General features: G+C 38.2%; 1 protein-coding gene across 3 annotated transcripts in view; it reads left to right on the top strand.

Moving 5' to 3' along the window:
• Positions 1-12013, top strand: part of COMMD10 (COMM domain containing 10) — an 81092-nt gene extending 69079 nt beyond the window's left edge. For all 3 annotated transcript variants that reach the window (XR_012084399.2, XR_013542125.1, XM_020780049.3), the window contains 2 exons: positions 10884-10943; positions 11510-12013. Coding sequence is in view for 1 of the 3 variants with exons in the window: in XM_020780049.3 (XP_020635708.2) it covers positions 10884-10943; positions 11510-11548 (99 nt within the window). In the remaining 2 variants the exon portion in view is untranslated. The remainder of the gene's footprint in view (positions 1-10883; positions 10944-11509) is intronic.
• Positions 12014-13058: the final 1045 nt, after the last annotated feature.

The raw sequence follows: 13058 nt of genomic DNA, 5'->3' as shown, positions 1-13058 counted from the left end.
AAAGAGTTGCTCTAGCTAATTTCTTTCTATTTCTCAATGTCCACCTTTGAAGAACTGAAACCTAAAGAGTTTCTGACAGTGGATTTGGAGTAGTCCGGTTTTTTTCTGTTCAGGTGCTCACTTTTCTTTTTCAGCTTATTTCCAGAGTGATCATGACATTTTGAATTTTAATTGAAAGGACGTTGGTTGTCATGGGAGGCTTGAGGACATACCAGTGCAGAAACAGATGACAACTTGATTGTCTTTAGACATGGTTTTTTTTCAGAATTCACAGACTACAACCCCCAGAAATGTGCAGGGATCTCCCCACCCAGATTTCTGGGGGCTGTAGCAAAAAAATAAAAATAAAAAAATCCTCCATCCTTTTTAGGTACTTGTAATCATGTTCAGCTCAGAAATACTGGCTTCTCTTGGACATGAAGAAGACGGAGGAAATGGCTACTGCAATGCACTCTACGTGGGGCTACCTTTGAGATTGATGCGGAAGCTTCAAATGGTGCAGAATGTGGCGGCCAGACTTCTTAGTGGGATGAGAAAACATCAGCATATCTCTCCCACACTGGCTGCTTTGCATTGGCTGCCCGTTCGTTTCCGCATTGATTTCAAAGTCTTAATGATGACATATAAAGCCCTAAACGGTTTAGGACCTCAATATTTGGCGGAATGCCTTCTCCCACCTAGATCTACTTGTATCACTCATCGTCGCCAGGAAAGAAGGTTGAGGGACCTTACACTGCGGGAGGCTCGGAAAGAAAGAACAAGAAACCGGGCCTTCTCGGCAGTGGCCCCTCGACTGTGAAATAGTCTTCAGTCTGTGATTTGCCTGGCTCCCTCGCTGGGTGTCTTCAAGAGCCAACTTAAGACCTGCCTCTTTAGGCAAGCCTTCTCCCCTGTCACTACTTGAGCTTTACTTTTCTGTTTTAATTTTCTGTCTTTATTTTTCCGTTTTGACTGTTTTTCCATCTTGAGCTGCATTATTATTATGTTTAAATTGTGATGTAAAGTGTGTGTGAATTGTATTTAAGCTACTTTCTTGTAAGCTGCCCAGAGTAGACACTGTCTAGATGGGCAGGATATAAGTTGAATGAATGAATGAATGAATGAATGAATGAATGAATGAATGAATGAATGAATGAATGAATGAATGAATGAATGAATGAATGAATGGCTAAACAAGGCTAAACTTTCTGGAAACTTCAAGTCATTATGGGTTTGTTAATTTCCTGAGAGGTACCCTGTATGGAAAATAATAGGCAGGGAAACTATCAGCCTTGCAGTTCCGATAAAATGTAGCCCCACTTAGCCACTTGCTCTGTCTTCATCATTTCTGAGACAAGCCATTATGTTTCAGCTGAAGGTGATTGTAGGCACTGGAAAAGTTTGGGTGTTTGTTTTCTTTTGTTGGCTAAAGCCTTCAGAAGTCTGGATGGGAGAATTCCTGCAAATTTCTTGGGGCTGTAGTTCATGAATTCTGAAAATCCCATGCCTTGTTGCCTCTCCTAAAACAAAACAGTAGAAAGAAACTGGGAACTCTGCTTAGATAAAATTAAGTCTACGGACAAAGCTTTGCAATTATATTATACACTCACGTGTCCAAACGGAGGGATTTATTTGGGGCTCAGCCTTTTCAAAGGGCGTAAAGCTTGCATCAATCCAAACTTCTGTTTCTGACACTGCTCAGGAAACTGTCACTTTTTGAAAAGCTCAAGCATAAAGTTTCTATTGATTTTCATCTATACTTGTTTATGCACTGCATTTCAAAAAATGGCATTCATTGATCTTAAGCAAATCTACCATCACTTTGCCATTTTTAGATCTTGAATGTTCAAAAGCTCATGCTAAAGTTTGAGTGCTCGTGTTTGTTTTCCATAACACTGCAGAGTTCAGGGGCAGGACAGTGGTGATTCCATAGGGGGGAAGTGAGCACAAAAGGTGAGCATTCATAGTCAGAGGTTGAAAAAATTGCTCTAATACAATTCCCAGAATCTTCTAGCCAGAAAGGCCACAGGCAGTTAAACTTTTGTCAATTCCTACAGTCAAAATACAAAGCAAAATTTCCAGGCTCTGTTCATATACGTAGTATATCACAGAAGTGAGTACACCCCCTCACATTTCATAAATATTTTGGTATATCTTTTCATGTGACAACACTGAAGAAATGACACTTGGCTGCAATGTAAAGCAGTGAGTATACAGCTTGTATAACAGTGTAAATGTGTTGTCCCCTCAAAATAATGGAACACACAGCCATTAATATCTTAACCGCTGGCAACAAAAGTGAGTACACCCCTAAGTGACAATGGCCAAATTAGGCACTCAGTATTTTGTGTGGCCACCATTATTTTCCAGCACTCCCTTAACCCTCTTGGGCATAGAGTTCACCAGAGCTTCACAGGTTGACACTGGAGTCCTCTTCCACTCCTCCATGATGACGTCACGGAACTGGTGGATGTCATCATCCACCTTCAATTTCAGGATGCCCCACAGGTGCTCAATAGGGTTTAGGTCTGGAGACATGCTTGCCCAGTCCATCACCTTTACCCTCAGCTTTTTTTAGCAAAGCAGTGGTTGTTTTGGAGGTGTGTTTGGGGTGGTTATTATGTTGGAATGCTGCCCTGTGGCTCAGTCTCCAAAGGGAGGGGATCATGCTCTGCTTCACTATGTCACAGTACATGTTGGCATTCATGATTTCTTCAGTGAACTGTAGCTCCCCAGTGCCGGCAGCACTCATGCTGCCCCAGATCATGACACTCCCACCACCATGCTTGACTGTAGGCATGACACACTTGTCTTTGTACTCCTCACCTGCTTGCCTCCACACACACTTGACACCATCTGAATCAAATAAGTTCATCTTGGTCTCATCAGACCAAAGCAAAGGACTAGGAGCCTTGTTTGGGGGCTACTCCCCCCTTGGGTTTAAGTTTAGAATGATGGCAACATAACTGGAAGGTTTTAGCTTAGATTTCTTTATTGCTTTTCTCTCCTGTGCTGTAAATTAGTTCATTACTTTAGTGTTTACCTTAGAGTTTATGCAGTAAAGTAATTTAAAACGCAACAATTGTATGTTGATTTATTCATGTGATTAAAATATAACTGTTTTATATATATGAATCTTAACAGAAGAAAGCAGAGGTTGTGTTTTTGCCTTCTCTCTTCTCTCTCAAATGTTTAGCTAATACGATTAAAGTGAATGATCCAGTCAGTGTCTTTGGGTAAGGAAACAAAAGTTAAGTTTTCAACATGTAACATATTATTTGTGAAATAAAGCAATACGTAATGAACAACTTGTTACAATAGGATCTCTTAATCAATGGTTTATTGTTAATAATGAAAAGTACTTTATTGTAGAGCAACACCAAGTCTTAACAATTTTCAAAGCAACTCAGAAATATATACTCCATTTGATATCCTTGGCAAAGCCTTTTCTTATTGAGCTTTTAAATCATAGTGGCATATCTGCACACCCAGACACTTTTTATACAGCAGTTAATGAATTCTCTGTTCTGATTGGCAGATAGTTTGTAACCTAATTTGTCCAGTGTGTGTTCTGTTTAAAAATGGAAAAAAGTACAAATGTCAGATGAAGGACAGGTACAAAAGGAAACTATGTCATGACTGGTCAGTTTGCCCTTGGCAGACGTCCATTTAACAGATGAAGGCAGATGATTGGAATAGTTACCTTTTTTGAACTGTAGCTCCCACAAGTCCCCATGTGCTGAGAGCAAGGAAGTCCCCCCATCACATTTGCTATCCATGTTAATGCAGCTTCCTGGATAATTTTGAGAAATAACTGTTTGAGAGAGAGACAGAGAGAGAGAGAGAGAGAGAGAGAGAGAGAGATGCTTGGCCAGTCCAAGCATGAGAGAAAATTTAAATAGTTTATTTACTTTCAAACTAAACCTCATAAACCAGGATGACAGATCATGATGACATTTTGTCACAGTGTGCTTCAGAAACAGAAACTTGTCTGGGGAGTGAAATACACAAGGATGCCCTTTGATAAAACTCTGAATATGAGACAACAAAGGGAGAAGCCATTTTTCTCTCCTTGTCCTTTTAGAAAAGCTGCTTTCCTTCCTTCCTTCCTTCCTTCCTTCCTTCCTTCCTTCCTTCCTTCCTTCCTTCCTTCCTTCCTTCCTTCCTTCCTTCCTTCATGTGTGATTGTGTTTAGTTTCCTTTACCTCTCTCAATGAATTTTTCTGTAAAGAAGACAACGACAGCCCAAAATCTTCTAATAGAACAGGTTTATTGTCCAAGAAGTCATCAGTCTCAGTCATGTTCATAGTATTCATTTCTGCTTTTAATAACAAATCATACCTCTTAACTTTTGTTAAACCAGGTAACTCTCCTTGAAACGAAAGAGCAGATGAACTCTTAACTCCGTTTATCCATTTTTGCCTGGTGCCCGAGGTACCCTGATATTGTCTAAATAGGCTACAGTTTGGATGGTACACCCAGCCACCTGCGGCTCCCAGAATTTCTTCCCCTTGTTCTGTCTCACCGGGGGTCTGAAAAGACTGGGCCCATGGGATCTCCCAATTGGCGCCATACATCTCCTCTGTTCTCTTACTTGTTCTTCCTCTTTAGCCAAGCTTTATATTCTTTCTTTCTTTTCCTTTCCTCTGTCTTGCCCCAGTATATGTTTGTCTTTTCCATTCCTTCTCAGCATATTCTCTGGGTACTCAAAACTCTTCCCATTCCCCTGTTCATGGATCTTCCTGTACTAACTCTACTAAGTCTCTACTTGCTTCTGAAATATCCTCATCAGCCCAACACACCTCTCTCTTTTCCCCATTCAAACCGCTGCCTCCTTCCTTCTCTACCTCTTTTTTATCCTCTTTTCCCGCCAAATAGGTGTGCTCTAGTGCCTCTGTACTTACTTCCAATTGCTTTAACCCTCTTTCAATGGTTTCTACCTCCTCTTCTGCGTTTCTGATGTGGGAGACGGATGGTACACCATAGAGTGTATCCCTGTGGTTACTCTCATCCTCACACCATGTCAGATGGGAATTTAGTGGGGCAATTGGCAATTGGCTGGTTCATGCTGTTTCTCCACTGCTCTGTGTCATTGTATTTCTTTGGAAATGTCTCTTCATGCAAACAGCTCTTGTAGGTGACTATGACGGGACTACAAACGTGATAGCCCCATGTGCCATCACATGAGGATAACTTAAGAGCATCACCATGGGACCTTAATAATTATTGTGAGGTAGGCTGACTGCTTTGAAGGGGGAATATCACAGTGTGTTTCCTTACATTTTGTCTCATTCCCAGGGGGTTTCAACAGGCAACAGTCCAATAAACCAGTCCAATATCAGAAGTCCAGAAGATGCAAAGCAGATACCAAAACGCCAAAGCCAAAACACAAACCATAGTCAGCAGTCAGAGTCCAAAGCCAGGGGTCCAGAGAACAGAGTCCAGAATAAGCAGGAATGTGGATGCAAGCCAAAGTGTTTGACTTGTTGCTTCCACAAACTTGCAAGCCTCGAGTGCAGATTTTATAGCAACAGCAGCTAACTAAACACCTTATCCTGCTAATACTCAGGGCTGGTCGACCTGATGTTCCTATGGGAAGCATTCATGCGGGCTTTGGATCTTCGTGTCATGAGTCCTTGCCGAAGCTTCTCCCTCACCCTGGCTACTGAGGGAGGAGAATCTGGTGGTGATTCAGCTGTCTGAGATTCTGATTGCCTAGTATTCTCAGTTGTAATTAACCCCTCAGATTCCAGATCTTCTTTAGCAGAACTCATGAAACATTTTGGGTTTTCCAGAATACGTCTAGTACTGCTAGCAGAAATGCTGGGAATGAGGTGGAGTAGACATTTACTAATTTCTAGCCAGCAATTGACAAGTCCCCGTTGGGATTTTCAAGCATATGTATACTTGCCACATGGTGGTGTTGTGAGGTCGGAAGACCAGCAGTCATAAGATCAAATCCATGTGATGGCGTGAGCTCCCGTTGCTTGTCCCAGCTCCTGCCAACCTAGCAGTTTGAAAGCATGCAAATGCGAGTAGATAAATAGATACCACCATGGTGGGAAGGCAACGATGTTCCGTGTGTAGTCGCGCTGGCCACGTGACCACGGAAATTGTCTACGGACAAATGCTGGGTCTGTGGCTTGGAAATGGGGATGAGCACCACCCCCTAGAGTCAGACATGACTGGTCATTTGTTTACTTTTACCCATACTCGTTAGTATGCATGTGCAGCCCCCAAAATTTCAGTGGCAGCTTGGTAGTTGCCAGGTAGAAGTGAATGAATGTTATGCTTATTACCTTTCACCTGTGTTACAAAGCAACAGAATTTCAGCCATGGATTCTTATGGTTGGGACAGAACTCTAAGTAATAATATAAAAGGAGAAATTTCAAGGGAAGCTTTAGAATGAACTGTGAGCTGTGGGATCTGAAGTGAAACTGACTTCCAAATACAGTTAAATTTATTGAGAGCTTAAATAGGTCATGTGATATCCTAATATTAGTAAAAATTGACTACATACAGGGAATGACTTGATATTTCAAATGTAAAAGATATGAACTAGAATTGTTAGTTTCTAGCATCAGACTGTTCTGACTGTTTCTGTTACAGTAAGAGCTATTTAATACCCATGTCATACATAGATAATTTAAGGAAGGAAGCCAATCTGTCTCTCCCATCTGCATTCTTAGATGTGCTTGACATTAATTTGCCATGATAGTGCATTTCTCTTTTTTTTAAAAAGTCATTTTCAATTTTAAAACTGAGGTCTGGCAAAGTTATGTTAGTTTTATTTAGAAATGAGCTTTATGTTTCTGCTTCATTTTTGTATTAACATTTGCAAGTTTGATGGGGGGGATATTATTGTTGAAAAGATAATCGAGTCCCAAGAGGAGACTCTAATTTTCTACTGTAATTTGTCCCGTCCCAAGTCTGGGCCACTGAACACAGTTCAGATGCAGTTGTGGACCAGAACTGTAAACTACAGTGGTGCCTTGACTTACAAACTTAATCCGTTCCAGAAGATGTTCGTAAGTTGAATAGTTCGTAAGTCAAATCAGCATTTCCCATAGGAATGCATGGAAAACTGATTAATTTTTTCCAGCTGGTTTTTGTTCGTATGTAGAGGTGCTGTTTGTAAGTCAAAGCATTAGTTCCCATAGGAACTAATGCAAAACAGGTTAATCCGTCCTCTACCACTAGGGGGAGATTTTTTTAAAATCCTAAAATGACGTAGGTTAAAAAAAGGGCAGGGAAGGAGAGAATGAACACCTTTTAAAGAGAGCAACTTTAAAACCAAGCAGCTTTAAACCAAACCAAGCACCTTTTAAATCAATTTTTACATTTTAAAATGGCAGTACCAGGCGGTCCAAAGTCCATTTCCTACTTTTCCCACGGTTTTTTTGTTCGTATGTCAAAGCTCTGTTCGCAAGTCAAAGCAAAATTTTGTGAACGGAGTGGTTTGTAAATCGAAATGTTCGTACGTTGGGGCGTTCGTAAGTCAAGGCACCACTGTGTATATATTTCATACAGCTTGGTATCAGCAGGGATTACTGTGCAGGATGTTAATGGAAAAATATTAAAAATCATGAATGCACTTTTTTTACAACATTGAATGTAAAGCTAAGTTTCATGTACATACAGAATGGGAATCTAGTATTCTATTTTTTTTGTCCACCTCTGGACAAAATGTAACTCTCACAACTTAAGCATATCAGAATACTTTTATGGAAAGATACTTAATATATTTGATGTTAGGTTTCCCTCACTTTACATTTTCTTGAAATATTTTGTTTATAGTAAAGCCAAAAGCATTTCTTCCCATAAATCTTTATATTAAATGAAAACCTTAGGTATTGAAAGGATAATGTTGATATAGCTTAGAAAAATCTATGAAAAGACCAAGATAAGAGAAGATAGCTAGGCAGAGAACTCTCTGAAGTTTTAAAAAACTTTGCTTTGGAAGAATTTTCTTGTTTCTGCTTGAGTTATAGTTAGTGTCTAGGATTAGACAAACAGTAGAGGAATTTTTAAGGCAATGTTGTTTTCTACTGCCTGTATTACAAATTATATAGAATCCCTATATAAGTAAATATTATGAGTGTTCATTTGAAGTTCTTGTAATTGTTGACTTAGTGCCAAACTGAAATATGCTGAGTTCACCTTGTACAACTATTACTGCATAATATTTTTAATATATCTATTTCCAAATTTGTTTCTCAGAAAGACAAGCAGGGAAAGAATATCAGTAACTGGGGTAGATTGCATTGTCTCACAAAGAGCAGGCAAGATGTTGAAATATAAAATACAGTATGCAGTGTGGATGGTATGCTGAATTGAACCAGGGATGCTGAAGTATAGGCACCCCCTGAGCCAGAGTCAGCTGGAATAATCACTAGATCAAGATTAAATTCTCTCAGCAGTTTGCATTTTAATCTGCCTCAAACTCAGAAATCAATAAGTAATTCTGACTGTAATGATATTGCATAAGCATTTTTTAAAAATATAAAGCAGATTTTACAATCAGCAATTCTTTGTCTTACACTTCCATTTTTAAAAATGCTTGTATATTTAATGTTTTAATCGCTATACCCAGCAGTACACTGAAGTTTTTGTTCAGTAGCTGGGTGGATGGAGTTGCCCAGTTTTGGCAGCTGAGCCTGTGTTTTAGCTAACAGCAAATCTTGATTGACAGTTAAGCAAATTGGATAAGTTGTGTTTACTTAGCATGAAGAAGAAACTTCCAGTAATATTTTCTGATCTTTGTGTGTTTGCTTTTCAGAATTGTGTTTTAGCATTGATTTGGATTGCTGGTAATAAACCAGAAGCTGGGGTATGAAGATAAAATTTAGAAATGGATTCCTTTCTTCAGCCCCCCCCTTTCCTTCCTGAAGCCACTTGTTGATTTATTCTTGTTTTAAGACCAGACAGAATGTTTTACAAATCTTTCTTTCCTTTTACCATATTATGTTCGTTGTAGGAAGACTCAGCAGGAATCATGACAAAAAGAATCTCATTTCCAGTGCTTGTTTTCTTTTTCTTTTTCTAAATAATTATTCTGTTCCCAGCATTGCTTTATTCTCTCCATCAGAGTTAAGCCCAGTCTCTCATACAAATTACTGGCCCTTTATGTGTTTCCCTAAATTAGGAGAAAGAATCCTTTTTCTGCAGAAGGGGAGGGGGAGGCATTGAAGTAGACATGCTGGCCCCAGTGATTTTATGGCTGTTAATATCCACTTTAAAGGATGGACACTGTTGAGAATGTGTTCATAACAATTTATCAAAAATAGTTGAACTAGTGGCAAAATCCTTTCCATGCAAATGTCCTGCCCCCACCCTCCCCTCATGTTTGGAACGAGAGACATGTATAAAGCAACTTAATCTTCTAATAGATGAATTTGCATCTTAACAGATTCTCTGAAGGGCAAGGAAACCCTGAGAGCCAAATTTCAGGAGGTACAGAGGCCTGTGGAGACAGGGGAAAATCTTGTAAAATATTGGGAAATGAGGGATTATGGTTTCAGTTGCTCTTCTGGAAAATCAGGCTTTCTTGTTTCTGCCTAGGACAAAGGTATCAAGGAGAAAGCGGGGAAATGCTCAATGACTGGAAGTCAGCAAATACCTATGTTTTATATATGTGAGAAAGGAAACTTCAATGCTGGACTGAGCTCACTCCTCGATACTGCAGTAATTAGCAGTATTAATTGGGGAAACTCGGCACTTGATTGGCAATTTTTTTGGAAGAACTTGGAAACTAGAATTTTGGGTATAAAAACGGGGACAGAAGTTACTTAGTTTTGCCTAGTTATCTCTTAGGCGAATGCAGTGTTCACCTGCTGCTCACTATATGACTTGCATTCCATATTTGCTCTGCAACTGTGCTGAAGATATGCCAGGATACAAGTAATAGCATAAGTTACCTAGCTTTCATATTTTCTTTTTGAATTACTTATATTGATTATTTACACCAACATAAATACAGTGAGATAAATTGTGGCAGCCAATTGCTACTAGTTAATAAGTAGCCACTTGTATTTCTTATTGTGCGCCAGGTCACACAACTAGTTCACGATTTGGAATATGTTAACTCATATACAGTATAGTTAACTCATTGACTCTTGTGCACTAGCATAAATAATGAGTACAGTTTGGGCCACCGACTTCAATTAACTCACAATTCATTGAAAATATTTCAGAAGTGTAAATAACAAAAACATATACCACTAGGTAAGTTAATAGTATACAATACACTATTTTTTTACTTGTGCAGTGCAGTTCACATTTAGACATCTTAGAAAAGATGCTTTGTTCACATTAAACATGCAGCAAAAGAAGGAAGATAAACAACAATAAATACAGTGTGCTTGAAACCCTGATATTTAAGCACTGCTTTGAATCGGCTGTGTTACTAACTGCCTGTATGTCTGTCAAAATGACTTAGCAAACTCTGCATGGTAAGATCATAACCATTAGATTAATTTGAGATATTAGTTCTGTGATGGTGTACCACATTAATGGATATGTGAGTTCAGTCACATACACAGCCTCCAATGTTTCATTATAATGGCATTTATTCGTTCTCATAAGGACTGCTGAGAAAGTTGAAATATAATCTCATATTTTAGATGTTCCTTTTAAAAAAGATAATGAAATGATTTTCTTCCTAGTGTCAATGTTATTACAGCTTGGAGAACCGCTTCTAGAATAACAGATGAACATATTGACTAAAATCCTTTCTCATAATGTGATGTATCGTGATCAATGGAGGTTTGCTGAAAGATTGTCGTTCTTCCTATGTGCCATGAACCAAAGTTTAAAAGTTAGGGGATCTATCATACGCAGAGTGTTGTAAATAAAATCACATTATATAATCTAAATTTCTGGCCCTTGTTTTCTTTCTTTACAGACCATGGAAAAAGTGTTTGTTGAGTTCAGTCATGAAGAACTGTTTGAGTTCTATAACAAGGTCTGTATGGGTGTTTTTACTGACTTTCTAACATTTCAGTAACCTTTCCTTTGCCCTTAATAAGTCTTTATTACCAATCCTTTGTTTTCTAGTTGTTCTTGCTCTGAGCTTTCCTTGTAAACAGATAATAGCTTCATCCCCCCAAAGCACTGCCTCTTTGAGTTATGTCTCCTATAAAGTAGTAACTGAATACAGGTTTTACATTTCCTGTTTAGAGTGACTTTGAACAAGGTGATGTGTCCTATGCCTTGCTCTTAAATCTCAATGGTAACAAAAGGCCAGGAAAACATCTCTTATTTGTGTTTATATACATGTTAAATTCAACTGTCAAAATAAACATTTATATAAATTGTAAATTTATAGCCAAGTAACTATGGGCAGATGAAGTCAGCAGACAGTTATTGCTCTAAAATTTGACATAAGAATTCCATGCAAAATGCATGCATAATTTGTGATTGTAAGACTTCCTCACTGCTATATGACTTTATATGAGCTCTCCATATTTGTTGGTTGTCCTGTAGTTCATGTTTCTAAATATCTTGCATTGACATTTTTTATTTAAATAGTTGGAGTCAATACAAGCACAGCTGGATTCTCTTACATGATACTGAGTGAAGACTATTTTCACCATCACATTCCTGCTACTTCAGTTTGGAAGACAGATTGGCTGACAGTGTTTGCTGAAATATCCAGTGGGTTACTGCCAGTAAATTACTTCTCTCTTCTTTGACCACTGACATTAACCAAATGAAATCCTTGTTAAAATGTCTGACTTCTTTATGTTTCCAGAGTATACAGCATACGTTTAATGTGGCAGGGATTGGGAGGGATTCACCATATTGTTTTGAAGTTCTTTTAATTGTTTTGAAATCTGTTTGTCCTTTTTCATTGTGGGCTTTGTTTTTTTTTTAATAGCAGGCAGCAGTTTACATGATACTAGAGAACCATGAATGAAATGCATACTGTTTAAAAAAGTGTGAAAACTGTATTACTTACTTCACACAGAAAAAGAAAACTGAGGAGACAAAAGTAAATGCATTTCTAAATAAATAAAGATGCTTTGTTCTGGATTTCTTTTTTCTTTTTTTCTCTCCCCCCCCCCCCCAATTATTTCTTAATATCGTACATTCATTTCTTGGTTTTCCAAGTAGAAAGAACAGCAGTCTCCCCATTTTTGGATGCATTAATGGTTACAAAAGAGTTTTTGCAAGACAGCTTTGATTCATGGGAAAGGAGTAATGGGCAGTCAGATGCAGTAAATCCTAAGAAGTAGCTGCCTTTAGTCTGTCTTAGCATGTTGACAAAAGGAAAATTTAAAAAGACAAAACAAAGTAGCACTTTAACAGTTTTATTTCACTCTGAAAGTGATAAATCAGAAAGAGATGATGTTAACCTATAAAGAACTACTTAATAGAGAACAAAATATAAAAAATAAACAAGAACTAGAGGAATTAGGGGTGGCAACAGACTGGTGGTCATTGAATAAATTAGAATCAAGATATAAAAAAGATAGAAATTTGGGTTTCTTTGAAGGTGAAGTACAGGTAGATAAACTCTGGGTTTACTCTGACGAGAAAATAATAAAGAAAATGTATACATATTTACTGGAATATGAACTGGAGGATGAGAGGGTAAAGGAGACAATGATAAGATGGGCAAGGGACTTTGGCTATAATATCGACATTGATCATTGGACGATGATGTGGAAAGACTGTTACAAAATGATTAAGCCAGTAAATTTAAGAGAAAATATCCTCAAAGTGTTCTATAGATGGCATTATACTCCCATAAAACTGGCAAAAATGTCAGAAGGAAGCAGTAATATCTGTTGGAAATGTAAAAAAAAAAAAAGTGGGAACTTATTATCATATGTGGTGGTCATGTGAAAAAGCCAGGGTCTATTGGTCACAGTTGTGGGAAATGATAAAAGGAATTATTCAAAGGAAATTAAATTTTAAACCTGAAATAGCATTATTGAATATTATGCCAGAAATTACCGACAAGAAAATTAAATATAGTTTGATGTATATATTGATAGCAGCTAGGATACTTTGGGCCCAAAAATGGAAAAGTGAAGATGTTCCTACAATGGAGGAGTTCTTGAAGAAGCTGTTG

The sequence above is a fragment of the Pogona vitticeps genome, chromosome 2, assembly GCF_051106095.1.
Source record: "Pogona vitticeps strain Pit_001003342236 chromosome 2, PviZW2.1, whole genome shotgun sequence".
Classification (NCBI taxonomy): domain Eukaryota; kingdom Metazoa; phylum Chordata; class Lepidosauria; order Squamata; family Agamidae; genus Pogona; species Pogona vitticeps.
This window is presented reverse-complemented; position numbering and strand designations above follow the sequence as displayed.